Source organism: Perca fluviatilis, chromosome 20 (genome assembly GCF_010015445.1).
Source record: "Perca fluviatilis chromosome 20, GENO_Pfluv_1.0, whole genome shotgun sequence".
Taxonomy (NCBI): Eukaryota; Metazoa; Chordata; class Actinopteri; order Perciformes; family Percidae; genus Perca; species Perca fluviatilis.
Genome location: NC_053131.1, coordinates 25419007 through 25432117, shown reverse-complemented (window position 1 = coordinate 25432117; position 13111 = coordinate 25419007). Strand labels below are relative to the sequence as shown.

General features: G+C 39.7%; 1 protein-coding gene across 1 annotated transcript in view; it reads left to right on the top strand.

The window, feature by feature from the left end:
* sntg2 (syntrophin, gamma 2) overlaps positions 1–13111 on the top strand; it is an 80483-nt gene that overhangs the window by 50877 nt on the left and 16495 nt on the right. The window contains exons 10-12 of the mRNA XM_039786469.1: positions 4521–4650; positions 6762–6800; positions 7855–7971. Coding sequence (XP_039642403.1) covers positions 4521–4650; positions 6762–6800; positions 7855–7971 — 286 coding nt within the window. The remainder of the gene's footprint in view (positions 1–4520; positions 4651–6761; positions 6801–7854; positions 7972–13111) is intronic.

Sequence of the window (13111 nt, the reverse complement as noted above, 5' to 3'; positions counted from 1 at the left end):
GGATCATCAGCTGCCAGTTGTACTTTCTCTACAAGTCGATGGTTAGTTGCTGCTCTGTGCGCACAAGAGGACACGGGAGGCTCTATTTTCATGACGGCGCGGCCAGTTCGCTGTCGGTTGCGCCCTGCCAAGTAATGTCAGGGTGTCCCAACCACACTTTTGTTAGCTCTGTTTCCAGGCGCACTTGGGCACAGGGTGGGACCAGAAAGAGCGCTTTTTTTACAACAGTAAATGCTGGTTGCAAAACATGTAACCAGTGGTTCTGCTGTGCCTAATTGTGGCTTGACAGTGTGCAACATTGTACAGTTAAGAGACTGCTGATGGAAGAGATACCTGCTGCCTTGATATGGCTGTAAAGAGACTCACCAGTGTAAAGGAAAGGCCTTCAGTATAGTACTAACTGTCATGACAGACAGAGCTTTATTCTGCCTAGCTTAATTATCAATGCATGAAAAAACAGCATTATCAGAATATATAGAATTGTTATTGTTGCTGTCACATCAATTAACTACTCAGTACCCCTTCCACCCCCAGTCCAACAACCCTGCCTGCAGTGGGTAATGTCCTAGAAGACCTACTCATAACATGCACCAACTTCCCCGATACCGAATCTCACTCCAAACTAAATTGAAAAGTTGGCAGCCCGAGGGTGGAGTTTAGCTTTGGTGGCGAGTAAGTTTGTACCGTTGACCAATAGCAAGCTGTCTTCACAATACTGACCTTTGAGGGGCCGGAGAGCCGGAGAGTCCAAAATATAGGATGTACTGTAGCCTATTAGCGGTGTTGCACCATTCACTTTTATTAAACCGCCTCAGACTGTTGGAGTTAAAACTTCCACAGTTACAAATAACGTCTTGAATACACTGTGTAAACTTATTGTCCCGTTAGCAACCTAACTAAGCTAACGAGCTAATACGTTTGCTAATTGGCCATTAGCAGTAAAGAGAACATAGAGAGAAGGTCTGGGAGCTATATTGTGTCTGACTAGCACTAGTCTGGCTGGTTAGCTCTCCAGCTACATCAGTTCACCAACTAGCCCTGCTAGTCCTTACGTCACTAAGCTTCTGGCTCCACTTTTTTTAATACTTAGGTAAACTTGATAAGGCTAATGTATTCGTCAGAAGGTATTATGTCTGTAAAGCTTTTCTAATTTTGGTAAATAAACACATTTGCAAGCAGCTGGAATGTGCAAGGCCTAAAGGCAGGGCTGTAGTCAAGTCCACCTTTGACGAGTCCAAGACAAGTCCAAGACCAGGACTAGTCGAGACCAGGTCAAGACCAAGTCCAAAGAGGTTAGAGGACAAGACATAGTCCAAATGAGAGACAGTCAATACCGAGACAGGAAAAAAAAGAATCCTCTTCAAGACCACTTGCTTACCTGTTCATAATTTATGTGATGTGAGACACAGTATATCTTCTACTTAAATATGATAATTTTGCTTTATTATTTGTAATAATCAAAAAAGCAAGTGCAGAGTAACACACTATAGGATAAAATATGAAATGGAAATGTTCCCATTCTTGAACTTAATACTTGTCCTGAAGAATTCATAGTAGCTGAATTCTGACATTGTGTCTGTGGCCAAAATGAAAATGATTGATACCTGATGATTGAGGTGTATGATGCAGCCTGGCGTATTCCAGGCGACCATCAATGGTTTTGTTTTGAAGGAGGAAGTCACTTTAGAACAAAAGCATGTAGTGCCGGACTCGGTCGAGACCAGCTAGAACATTTGGCGAGTCCAATGACCAAGTCCGAGACAAGTCAGAGTCCAAATACCAACGAGTCAAAGATGAGTCTGAGACAACGGCCCTGCTTAAAGGTTCCTTAAAGTACCTTTTTAAAGTCATACAGTAAATCATTCCTTATTGAAGAGTGTCAATTGTGATCACTATAAGTCCCAGTTCCAGGGAAAGCACGAGGAGCTACCATTTAGTGTTAATGGAAAGGTATTGTTGACTGTTGATGTTGAATGTTGATGTGGACTCTGCAGACCCGGTTGTTGTTGTGTCTGTAAGAATATACAATGTTCTAGCAATCCTTGCTAGTATGCTCCCATATGGGATGACAAATAGTTTTTTCTCAAAGCCTTTCTTTTTATTACCCAAATTTAAATCCACTCCATGAGTGGAACTGGGGAATTGTTCTTTTGTTCATGTTTTTTTTTTTTTTTTAAAAGGAGTCTGAAAAGAAGGCCACATGTAGCTGATAGTGAAAATGCAGAGAACAGACCTTGTTTCCTTCCTTTACACAGATTCTCGTGGCAACACTGAGGTGTCAGACCAGGTCCACAGTCTGACAGCGAGTTATTCTCAGCCTTTTGTTTAGGCTGTCAAAACGGATATATTTGAAAGGGAAGGGAACTTGCAAATGAATAGTTTATGTAAAAGTAGGCATTTTGCATACAGTAGTAGCCATTGGTTAAATTGAAATGTATTAAAAAGATATCATGTTAGACTTTGATGATCCAGTCCTATGTCTTAATTCCCGCTGTTACTAGTTTGATCACTATTATGATTTTTGAAGTTGAACTTGTTTTCTCTTTGTAGAAAATCAAAAGTAAACCCGTTTCTGTCATTAATTATGCTGAAAACGAAATGCCCCGAAGCATGCCTTTTCCCCGCCTCACTAATCAGTAGACATGGCACATTTTCTCTCTCATTGCAATGCACACTATAACGAACAGTTGGATTCCTTCCAAAATCACTTATAACCCCCCATATATTCATGTATCATCCTGCATGTTGACCAGGTGATGCGTCTCTGGTCTGCCTCAAAGGATTTATAACTGCATAATCAGCAGGCATAGTTTGTGCCGTTGGAGCGCTGTAGATGTATGAAAGAATCTCACTAGATCCCATCTCTCAGTGAGGATTTCAGTCCTGCTCACTGAAGGTGGAAGAACTTTAGCAGCTTCATCTGACAGGGTTGTGTTCTCCTGACATTGATCCACCAGCTGTATGCCACTTTGATTAATTACTTCCTTTGGAGCTCTTCATTCATTGCACTTTCATCCCTTCTTACATTGCCCCCATTACTGCATGCTATCAAAGGTTTTTTGCATTAATTGAATGGAATCTGACTGATATTCTGTCTGTCATTTCATCAGTTGCTCACTTTATCTCTGCAGTACAGTAGTACTGTGCTTACAGAGCATTGTTTTAAAGAATTCCGAACATCAATTAGAGATGCTTTATAGTCATACAAATTACAGCACAATGTTAATTTGGGTCAAGCACACTACCGGACACAAAAAAATTGCACCCTTTTTTAAGCAAAACATTTAATTTAAGTCCAGTGAAAATCACCCCCGGAGAGGCGCTGGGTCAGTACACAGCCAGCGGAACATAAGATTTTAACAAGCCTATTGCATATACAGTATAAAAAGTCATGCTCACTAGAGGATTTGTTAGGAATGCTGACTTTGTAACAGCTAACCTTGAGGTGTGTGCGTGCGTGCGTGTGTGTGTGTGTGTGTGTGTGTAAAGGAACAACTGTTTTGGTTTGGGAGCTGTCTTAGAGGATTTCCCTCTTCATGCTGCGCATTCGATGCCTCCTATTGTTTCTGTGTTTATCAGCCTTCACCTCACAAACCTGCACAACATCTCCCTGCTTCTCATGTGCACTACCATAATGTTCAACATTCCTATGCAAATTATTCCTAATGTTGCCAATTCTGGGATTGCTTAACCATCACATAAGGGTGTCCATGTTTAGTGACCACTATCTGAGTCTAAATCTGAGTCTAAATTTCAGTGCAGCGGCACGCTGCACTGAGATTGAAATGTCAAAAAGTGTTATATTTTGGTGATGAGTGCAATCTCTCTTTAGATGATGATGATCCGCACCCCATCTACTTAGAATTTAATTTTGTCAGAAAAGCACTGCACTTAACCTCAAGGCACACTGAGGAGATATCAGAATCCAAAACATTTATGCAAATTATGCCAAATACAAAATAACTTGCGCTGTAAAATAATAAAATCCCCATCTCTTCTTGAAATGGAACTGCGAGGTGTATAATTTTGACTTCTCTTAGCTAATTTGGAGATGTCATGCAGGGGGCTTTCTTCAGTTCTGTTAAGTTCTTTTAGTAAATTTGTAGATTTAGCTAACTGGCTACTGTACATTTACCATACAAACACGAGAGTGGTATTGATCTCCCATCGAACTCACTTCCAGAAAGCGTATAAAATGCTGAGCTATTCCTTTAAGCTTTTGACTTCCCCTACAGTACATTCATGTGCACTCCCACACTGTTAAAAACAGACAGCATCTGTCCATGTTTCCTTATAATTGACTCATGAAGTGCCTCTCCAGAGCATCTGTTGGGAAGACATTTTATAACTAGGTGTCAAAAGCCTATCAAGCTCATGAAAGATGTTCCACTGCATGTAATGCAGTACAAGTCTTACAGCTTAAAGTAACTTGACAGAAGTAACGAGCAGCTCGAGCTAGACTTTGTGCAAGAGGTCTTTTTAATCTTCCGCACCTAATTTTGACCTCTATCCTCCTCCAGGTCCAACTGTTTTGAAGTCTTCACCTTGGATGGAGCCAGCACCAATATTCTTCAATTTTGTACTGCAGCAGAAAGCACTGACTGGCTCCAAGCAATATCTACAAATATCAATGACTTGACACAGGAGAACGTAAGTCCATCTCTAAAAACTAGAGGCTTGCTTGGATCTTCCTGTGAGTATTTATTAATAATAAAGGTGATTTTTCACCTATTTGTGATCATTTTAAATATGTGTGACCATAATTGAACTCTTTTGACATCCAGTAACTTAACCAAGGGGATAATTTCAGTATAACCACTGGCATAACATTGGGTAATGTAGTCTATTTTCAGTTTATTTGTTCTTCGAGAATCTGGTATCTTATCGATCGATCTATCAATCTATCTATTGATTTGTCTATCATAGTCACAATGGGCAGATTATTAATTTATGGAATTACAAAATTTGAGATGGTGAATTTCATCCTTTTATCCACTCTTCGACTTTTAAAGTCGATAACGCCATCTTAATAAAGAAAACCTAAAAGCATACAATAAATGTTTTGCCCACTGTTATTACATGTATTTCCCCTTGTGATTTTTCACAGCCACAAAGGCAACATGGTTTTAATAGACTATTCCTGTCAAGCACTCATTGAGTCACAGTGGCACCTCTCCCTCTCTGCTGACAAAAAGAGCCTCTCTTATGCCTAATTAATGACTGCAAAGTAGTCATTCTGCATGTGCCTCTCTGTCTCATTTCCTCCTATTTCACTTTGATTATCACACTGATGATGTGATGCATTTTTGGTAGGGATGCAGACGTACTGTATGCCCATGCTCGTCGATTGCACAGCTGCCTTTTTTAAAAAGTGTGATTAATTCATGCCTGCATCACCTAATTACGGACGTGGAGTGTGATTGCTAAATGGCCAATCAGGATGTAATTGTATGCCGGCTTTGGGAGAGAGCGGAACTTTTGTTTTAATGACCTACAACCTTCAAATAGACTTTGTGACACCCTTGGGGTCCGTCATGTGCTTTTTATGTGGATGACGGTCATCTGGCAGGGTGGAGAAATACTTTATGCTGTTTGATGTTCTTTTAGATGGACTAAAGCAGAATGAATTGGACAGCTTGTTGGTGCCTAATTATATAAGGATTTCATGTGACAATTTACCTTCCCTTTGTAACTGAGGTGAGGCGAGACAGGAGCAGAGATCATGCTGAGCGTGATATGCTGACACAGCAGGGGTCTATTCAGTCTGAAAATGTTTTGCACTAGTTTGCAACATTTTTCATCATCATAACCTCCAAGATACACATTGCAAAAGGTAAATAATGTTCCTAAGACTTTAACATCCTACTTTCTTGGAGCCTCAAGGTAGTTTTCACATTACATTTTTCATCGAACAAACTTAAGTCTTTCTGCTGACTGAACCTTTTTAAATGAAAAAAACCCAGATTATATTCATAACATTTGTATACTGTACATACTATATTATACTGTATATATGTTTAGCCATTATTTGTGCATCCCTTATTGTAAAGTCTAGATCATTTGCGAGGTGTGTGTGTGTGTGTGTGTGTGTGTGTGTGTGTGTGTGTGTGTGTGTGTGTGTGTGTGTGTGTGTGTGTGTGTGTGTGTGTGTGTGTGTGTGTGTGTGTGTGTGTGTGTGTGTAATTAGTGAAACTGCTTTGCCAGGTAATTCTTTGCTGCCAGTTCATGCACTGTTGTCATTTAGGTTTTTTAATCTAAATAGTCAAATGTTATACAGTACAATCAAATGTTATTACTTGAGATTAAATTAAGTATTGCATTTTATTGAATTAATACTAGCCATTATATTTAAAAAAACAAATGAAATGAAAAAACTTGAATTTTGTTATGGCACATAATTTCACATGATGAATGTTAGTTGCTATGCTAGTACTCAAGTAGTTAGCAAACCAAAACTCACTGGATATACAGAATATACATAAATGTGTGAATAATTTACACAAAATGGAAAATTGTTCTATCTTTATCTGTCAAGCTTCTTTAGATCTGCAGATTCATAGCAAAAATGTATAATTAGGTTGTGTGTGTGTGTGTGTGTGTGTGTTATGACTAACTCATGACTATCTCTCAACCATATCATTCCCAGATGATCTACGGGGTCAGGAGGATACCTATTATTATGAAATTACATATTTAATAGTTTTTTTGGGGGGAAAACTTCATATGTCACTAATGTTTTTTTGTTTTGTTTTCTCATACAGATAAAAATCGTCAACAAATACTGCTCTTCAGATGATCAGGTATGCTGACAGTAGCCTAACTCTGCATACCAGTCCAACATATCTTTTTGAAACCAGATACATAATTACAACTATCACATTATGTCACTGCTGGCAGTTCTAAGAATACCTTTTATTTGGTACTGCTGGTAGAGAAACAGACAGGAAAGGCTTTGAGAGGTCATAATTGAATATCTCCTTAAAAGTACCATGGACTTATTGGCTCAATGGCTCAAAGAAAGTTTAATTTATTATCTCCAGATGGAGAGATTTTGTGGAGGTCCCTTCTTTGCAGGAAATATTATACAGATGTACAAAATTGCATAATCTGCATACAACTGCAGCTGTCCTGGCAGCTCTGAATGTATCCATAGGCAATAAACAGCTTGGAAACAATTTTGGAACACTTAAGGCCGATTTATGCTTCTGCGTTATATTGACACCGTGGGTATGCATGTAGGTACGTGGAGATACCGACCCTATGCCGTAGCCTGACGTGCACCTCTCAAAAGAATTCTCCACACACTCCCCACGCACACACACACATGCCGGCCCTGCTATTCTCTTAAAGAGATCGACGCACACACCAACGCACAAGTATAAACTTCGGGCCACTTACATAGTCTACGGCGAAAGCTGTGTGGAGCCTCGGCAGAACCTTAAATTAGCCTTTATTCAGTCAGGTGGTCAGGAAGAAGTCGGGACCAGCATGTGGAAATTGATGTGCATTATTCATCACAAGATGTAGTGTAGATGCAGCACAGCACATATAGCACAGCTATGCTGCTAAGAGGAAAGCAGAGAAGCCTCCCAAGTCAATCTGAGGTAGATACGAGGTTAACTGTTGCCTTTCAGCTGAGACTGCAGCACCACTGTACAGTGGGGTATCTGTTAGATGTAGCCTGTCAAAGATGCCTCACTGCAGTTCTTTAACTCAACCCCTTCGATTGTTCACATTTTCCTATTCTGGTGTGTCTGGTCTGTTGATTGAGCAAGTACAGAGGTCTATTGTGTATATTTTTTTCACAGTTCTCTCAAATAGTAAACGTGTCAATGTCATCCTCCATCTCTGCAGATTGTTCACATGGGCTGGGCATGTGAAAGCCCAGAGGGAAACGCTGCTGGTAGAACCTCAGCATTCAAGTTCCTGGCACTGAGAGGACCATATTTTTATATCTTCAGAAGCCCCCCGGTAACTTAAGTTTTTTTTTTTTTTTTTTTTTTTTTTTTTTTTTATATAATTTTCCTAGTTGATTACATTTTTTCATTCAGATCTGATTTTAAGCTCATTTGAAAAGGTTTTGTTCAAAATTGGAATGTTTATGACATAACTTACACTTCAACGTGTGCAAATGATTGAAACTGTGGATTCAGCTCAGCATAACAATGTGTTCAGGGCCTTTTTGAAATAGTTTTTGAACGTAACCAGTGTGATGATTTTATGCTGCTGCTCACTGATCTGTGATTGTCCCCCATAGTGCTGTATGGTCTGTGTTGTTGAAGCAAGTTGGCAGCATCTGTAAAATACTGTATGCTTCAGTTATCATTAAATATGAGAAGACAGGCATGCAGTAACTGGTGCTGAATTTATATTTGTTGTGATCATGGCTGACTGTTATGTGACAGTAAAACAAGGTTCATTGTTTTAATTTTTACAATATAATGTTTATTAGATCTGTCAACATGTATCACAGTGGATGCATTGAATTATTAGTTAAGCAAGTGGTTTAAGTATTAAAGGCCCCTAGCACCTTACTGGGTTTTTTCCAGCTAAACTATACTAGCTTGAATATTAATTGATAAGTAGTATTGGCTGATTCAGTGTTTAGTTAGACTGCCTGTACCAGCCCAATGTCACCGTCGTTACACCATCCTCCTCAAGGAAATATTGCTAAAACCTTTCAAAAACCTTTTTAATGTAACTTAATCTCACTGATAGTTTCAGCCAATCACTTTTTTTGGTTGCATTTGCATTCTGTCCTTCCTGACATTCAAAACAGTGTTCACCACTGCGACAATGGTTAAAGCAGTAAAGTACGTGCAAGATGCAGCTCATCATCAAGTACCCACAGTCACAGTAATTAATGCCCTCAAGGATTTTCTAGCCTTAATATTTAAATGTGGTTACAACACATGTATAAAACATTTAATGAGTTTTTGTAATGGGCTTAATGAGTCTTTGCATGCTTAAGCAAGTACATATATTTTTAGACTACAGCCTATGATGGGCAATATTATATGTTCTTACATTTGACCAGTTTTGGCCAAAAACTGTATTCATTGAGGACCTTACAATTTGTACTCTTGCCAGGGGTGGAAAAGCCTATAAGCCTGTAGGTTTTATACAATGAGATACTTTATATCTCCACTGACACTAACTTTAAATAAATCCTTTTTGGGTTAACTTGTCAGAAGACCTCTGAGACTTACTAATATTAAATATTATATTAGGCCTACTGATTAAACAACTGGGGTCAAGTGTAGTGTATGCGGGCCCATGTTCCGGATGTGGAAGCTCCCTTACTGGAATACTGAATATAATATTTTTAATTGTTACCTGCAACCAGAATTTTGTGATTTCGTTACCATAAATATAGCCGTTTTTACAATAAATTGTTACCTAAAAATGTATCAGAATGCAGGAATTGAAGTCTTTTACGCTCCAAATTTCCTGGGGGACGACCCCCAGACCCCCCCCCCCCGACTTAATGTGCCCACCCCTCAAAAGGCCCATTCTGAGCCAGGAAATATCATGACTACATATATTATGAGTCTGGAGAAACATGGATGTAACTGCAAATTCACTGGTTTGTGAAGGCATACAACCACGAGGTGGTAATTGTTGTTTTGATCCATATTCTCATTTGTGACATTGGTTTAAAGCCCCAGTGTGTAACATTTGTAGTTGTTCATTATCAAAATCTGTATTGCCCTTCACAAACTTGTCCTTTTTTATGACTATTGACCACCACCATCAATTTCAAGTATTCCTATTAGCTTGGAATTTTACATTTGCGCTTGCATGAACTGGGGTAGACGCTCCAGAATGATGTGCCATCTTGGAATACGTTAGCCGGTAAGGGACATACAGGCTATACTGCTCCGCCTTTCACGTTTTCGACTCACAGCTGCTGCTAATGGCTATCGTCGCTTCCTGGCCCCGGCAAGTTTGGAGGACCACGCATATTCAAAATCCAAATTTTAGGTATTATTTTCAATAATTAAAAAAAACGGTCAGAAGATGCATAAAAAATAATTATGACACCACAGAGACCTAACATGCTCTAAGCACTGCAGTGGTTCACAATGTCCAAAAATCTAATTAGAACTGGCTAAAAGGTTTTGAAATCCTTTTAGCCTACCAGATCAAACCAAAATAGCCAGTCTTTCACTGTGAGAAGTGCGCTCCTTGTTTTGCTGACAATAAAACCTGCTTTGGAGAATTCACTCTCTGATGGTGTGGAGCTGGATGGGATGCTGCGGATTCTTTTCGTGGCTAGACAGCTTTGGGTATCTCTCCTTGTTCTTTGGCCACCATTCCAGCTGTCCTGTATCGCTTATTTACCTCACGCCCTCTTCATTCAGCTGTTCCTCATCACTGGACAGCAGCATTGACATCACCTGGTCCTTCTCTTTCTGTTTTGGAGACCTGTGGGCTCACTTTCCTCCACCAAGTCAGTGTCATCGCTTTCCTCCTGGAAAGGCCTGTCAGCTAGATTTGCCACTGCTGTAAAGGCCTTGTTCCCTTGTACATTTGTGAAAAAAGAAAGCTTCTTGGAATGTGTGTGAATAATGGCAGAAATTATGTCTTTAAGTGTTACTATGCCCTGCTGTGTGACTTTATTCCATTTTTGTTGTCTAACACGATATTTCCAGGCGCCAGTCTCGAATAATGAAGTGTGCTGTAGCTGGAGAAATCCAAAGTGGCCGACACTGGCCATTAGATGATACTTAATACAGGTTCAATATCAGCTAGTGAACAAAGTGACTGTAGCCTTTTGTGCTGTGTTAGTTTGTGATATGACATAAGCTTTGTTCTCCCATTAGTATAAAAATCACTGTAGTCCAAAATGTGCTTCTTTCATCTTCTTACTTCATTTGGCAAGTGTTTCCACAGGTTAATCATGTTTACTCTCTGGACGCTGTGATTTATTGTGCCACGGTGGCTGTGCACATTAGTCGTTTAGTCTCTGTTGGTCTTTCCTTCCACCTGTTTTTGTCATACTTTAACACTGTTTGACAAGCTATTGTGCCTCACCTTCTCTGTTTTGAAGGTTCCCCAGCAGCTTTTGTCTGCCTATTTGTCTCTTGTAGATTTTAAAGACAGGGTTTCAGTGATGCTCTAAGATGCACATTAAGGGCATACTTCAGCCTGAGTGTTTGCGGCCCAAGTGTTTCCTGTCACTCTTTGTGAGGTTCTATCAATGTAATTTTCAGGACCTCGTCTCTCAAGAGGGACCTCTCACCTCAGTGTCTCAAGGATATGATGCTGCTTCCGCCCTCCTCTTAAATCAGGAAAGCCGACAAGGATGATAAAGATGATTGGTCTATAAAAAAACTCAAATTTCATGACCTTAATAGTGTGTGGTGATAGCCATCTAATGTGCAGTCTTTCGGAGAGACTAATCTGAAATGCTTGCTAGTTTAAGGGAATAGTAAGACATTTTGTAAAATATTTGCTTTCTTGCTGAGAGAAGAATGATAGCACTCTTATTTCTGTACTGTTAATATAAAGGCCCTGCTTAGGAGGGATAGCTTAGTTCAGCAAAATTGGGCAAAGTTGCATCCTGCAGTCTCCACTGGTTGCCTGGCAACCTCATGTTGACAACTAAACGAAGAAGCTACTGTGCCCGGCCAAAACAAATTGTCTGGGACATCATCTCCCATAAAACCATAAGTTGAGGGGCATATTGCACTTCAGTTTTCTTACGGATGAAACTAACAATATGAAACCTATTTCCAGTATTTGTGCTAAGCTAAGCTAACTGGCTGCTTCATATAAACCATATAGACATGAGAGTGGTTTTGATCTTATTTCACTCACAGCAAGAAAGAACATTTCCCGAAATGTCAAACCTTTCTTAAAGATGGACCCCTCATGGGTTCTGTGACACAGAGCTAAGAGGGTTGCTGTTTCTCAGCCAGCAGTCCATTTTCCTTTGGAGAATTCCAATCCTGCCAATCCATCCCTTTTACATGCCAATGACACTGGCCTCAGTTGAGGAAATGAAGTGCTTCATCTCACAAGGATGATGTGAATGCTTGATGCAACTTTTGTATCCACGAGTAATGTAAGTGAACATGGATTATGTGCCTTCTGTGAACCAACGCATTGCATCTTGAGTTTTATATTCTTCAACAGTCTCCAACACTGGCTTACCAATGACTTTCCTGTGTAGAATAGGACGCCCGTCCGTACGGCACATGTTGGCAACTCCCTCTCTACATATTTTTACTGTGTGTAAGATTAGAGATGGTTGATACCATCAAACAAGCCAGTTTGGAGGCAGGCTGCCTTTCGTTCTGCATGGGGCATCGCCACAGCAAAGAGAAAACTACCATTGTTGGAGATATTTCAACAGCATTGTGGTTGGTGCCTGTGTATTCTCTAGGGACCTCAGTTATCAATGTTCTGTACAAAAAATCAAAATTCTTGGTGGATTTAAATGTCCTTTGTTAAAAAATCTTACTAATGTGCATACTTAGTTGTAAGTAAACTGCTTATTGCTCTTTCTAAACCAGCATCAACATCTCTTCAAAGACACATAACATAAAGGATGCTCCTAAAGGAGTAATATATGGCACACAAGTTGTCTAAATGCTGCAGGAAATGTTTCAGATTTCTCTTTTAAACTGAACATGCCACAGGCAACAAATGTTATTTTTTTGTTTTTTTTGTTTTTTCTTCAGATGCAGAGACTAAAGTCTGTGAAGTTGGTACTTTTTTGTTGGTATCTTTAACTAAAAAGAACATAACTAAAGACTGAGAGCTGGTGAGAGCAGCAGTAAAATATGTGAATGCAGAGCAGTTGTTTTACTTGACACAGACCAATCAAACGGGACTAACAAATCCTGTTGACGAGGTGTTAGTGAGAGAAGTCATTAGCCATAATTCTAATGGATTGCATTAAACATAATGGATGCATTGTCGAGTCGTTGAAATTTTGGTTCCGTGAACTGAAAGCATTATGCAGCTGGTGGGTTGTATAATGCCAGAACTGTACACCGGCTTTTGTTGAAATATGGCATTAGCCAATATCCCTGAGGTAGAGAGGACTTGAATATGTAAAAGGATAGCATAAGTGCATGTGCTTAAATGAAACGCGCCCTGG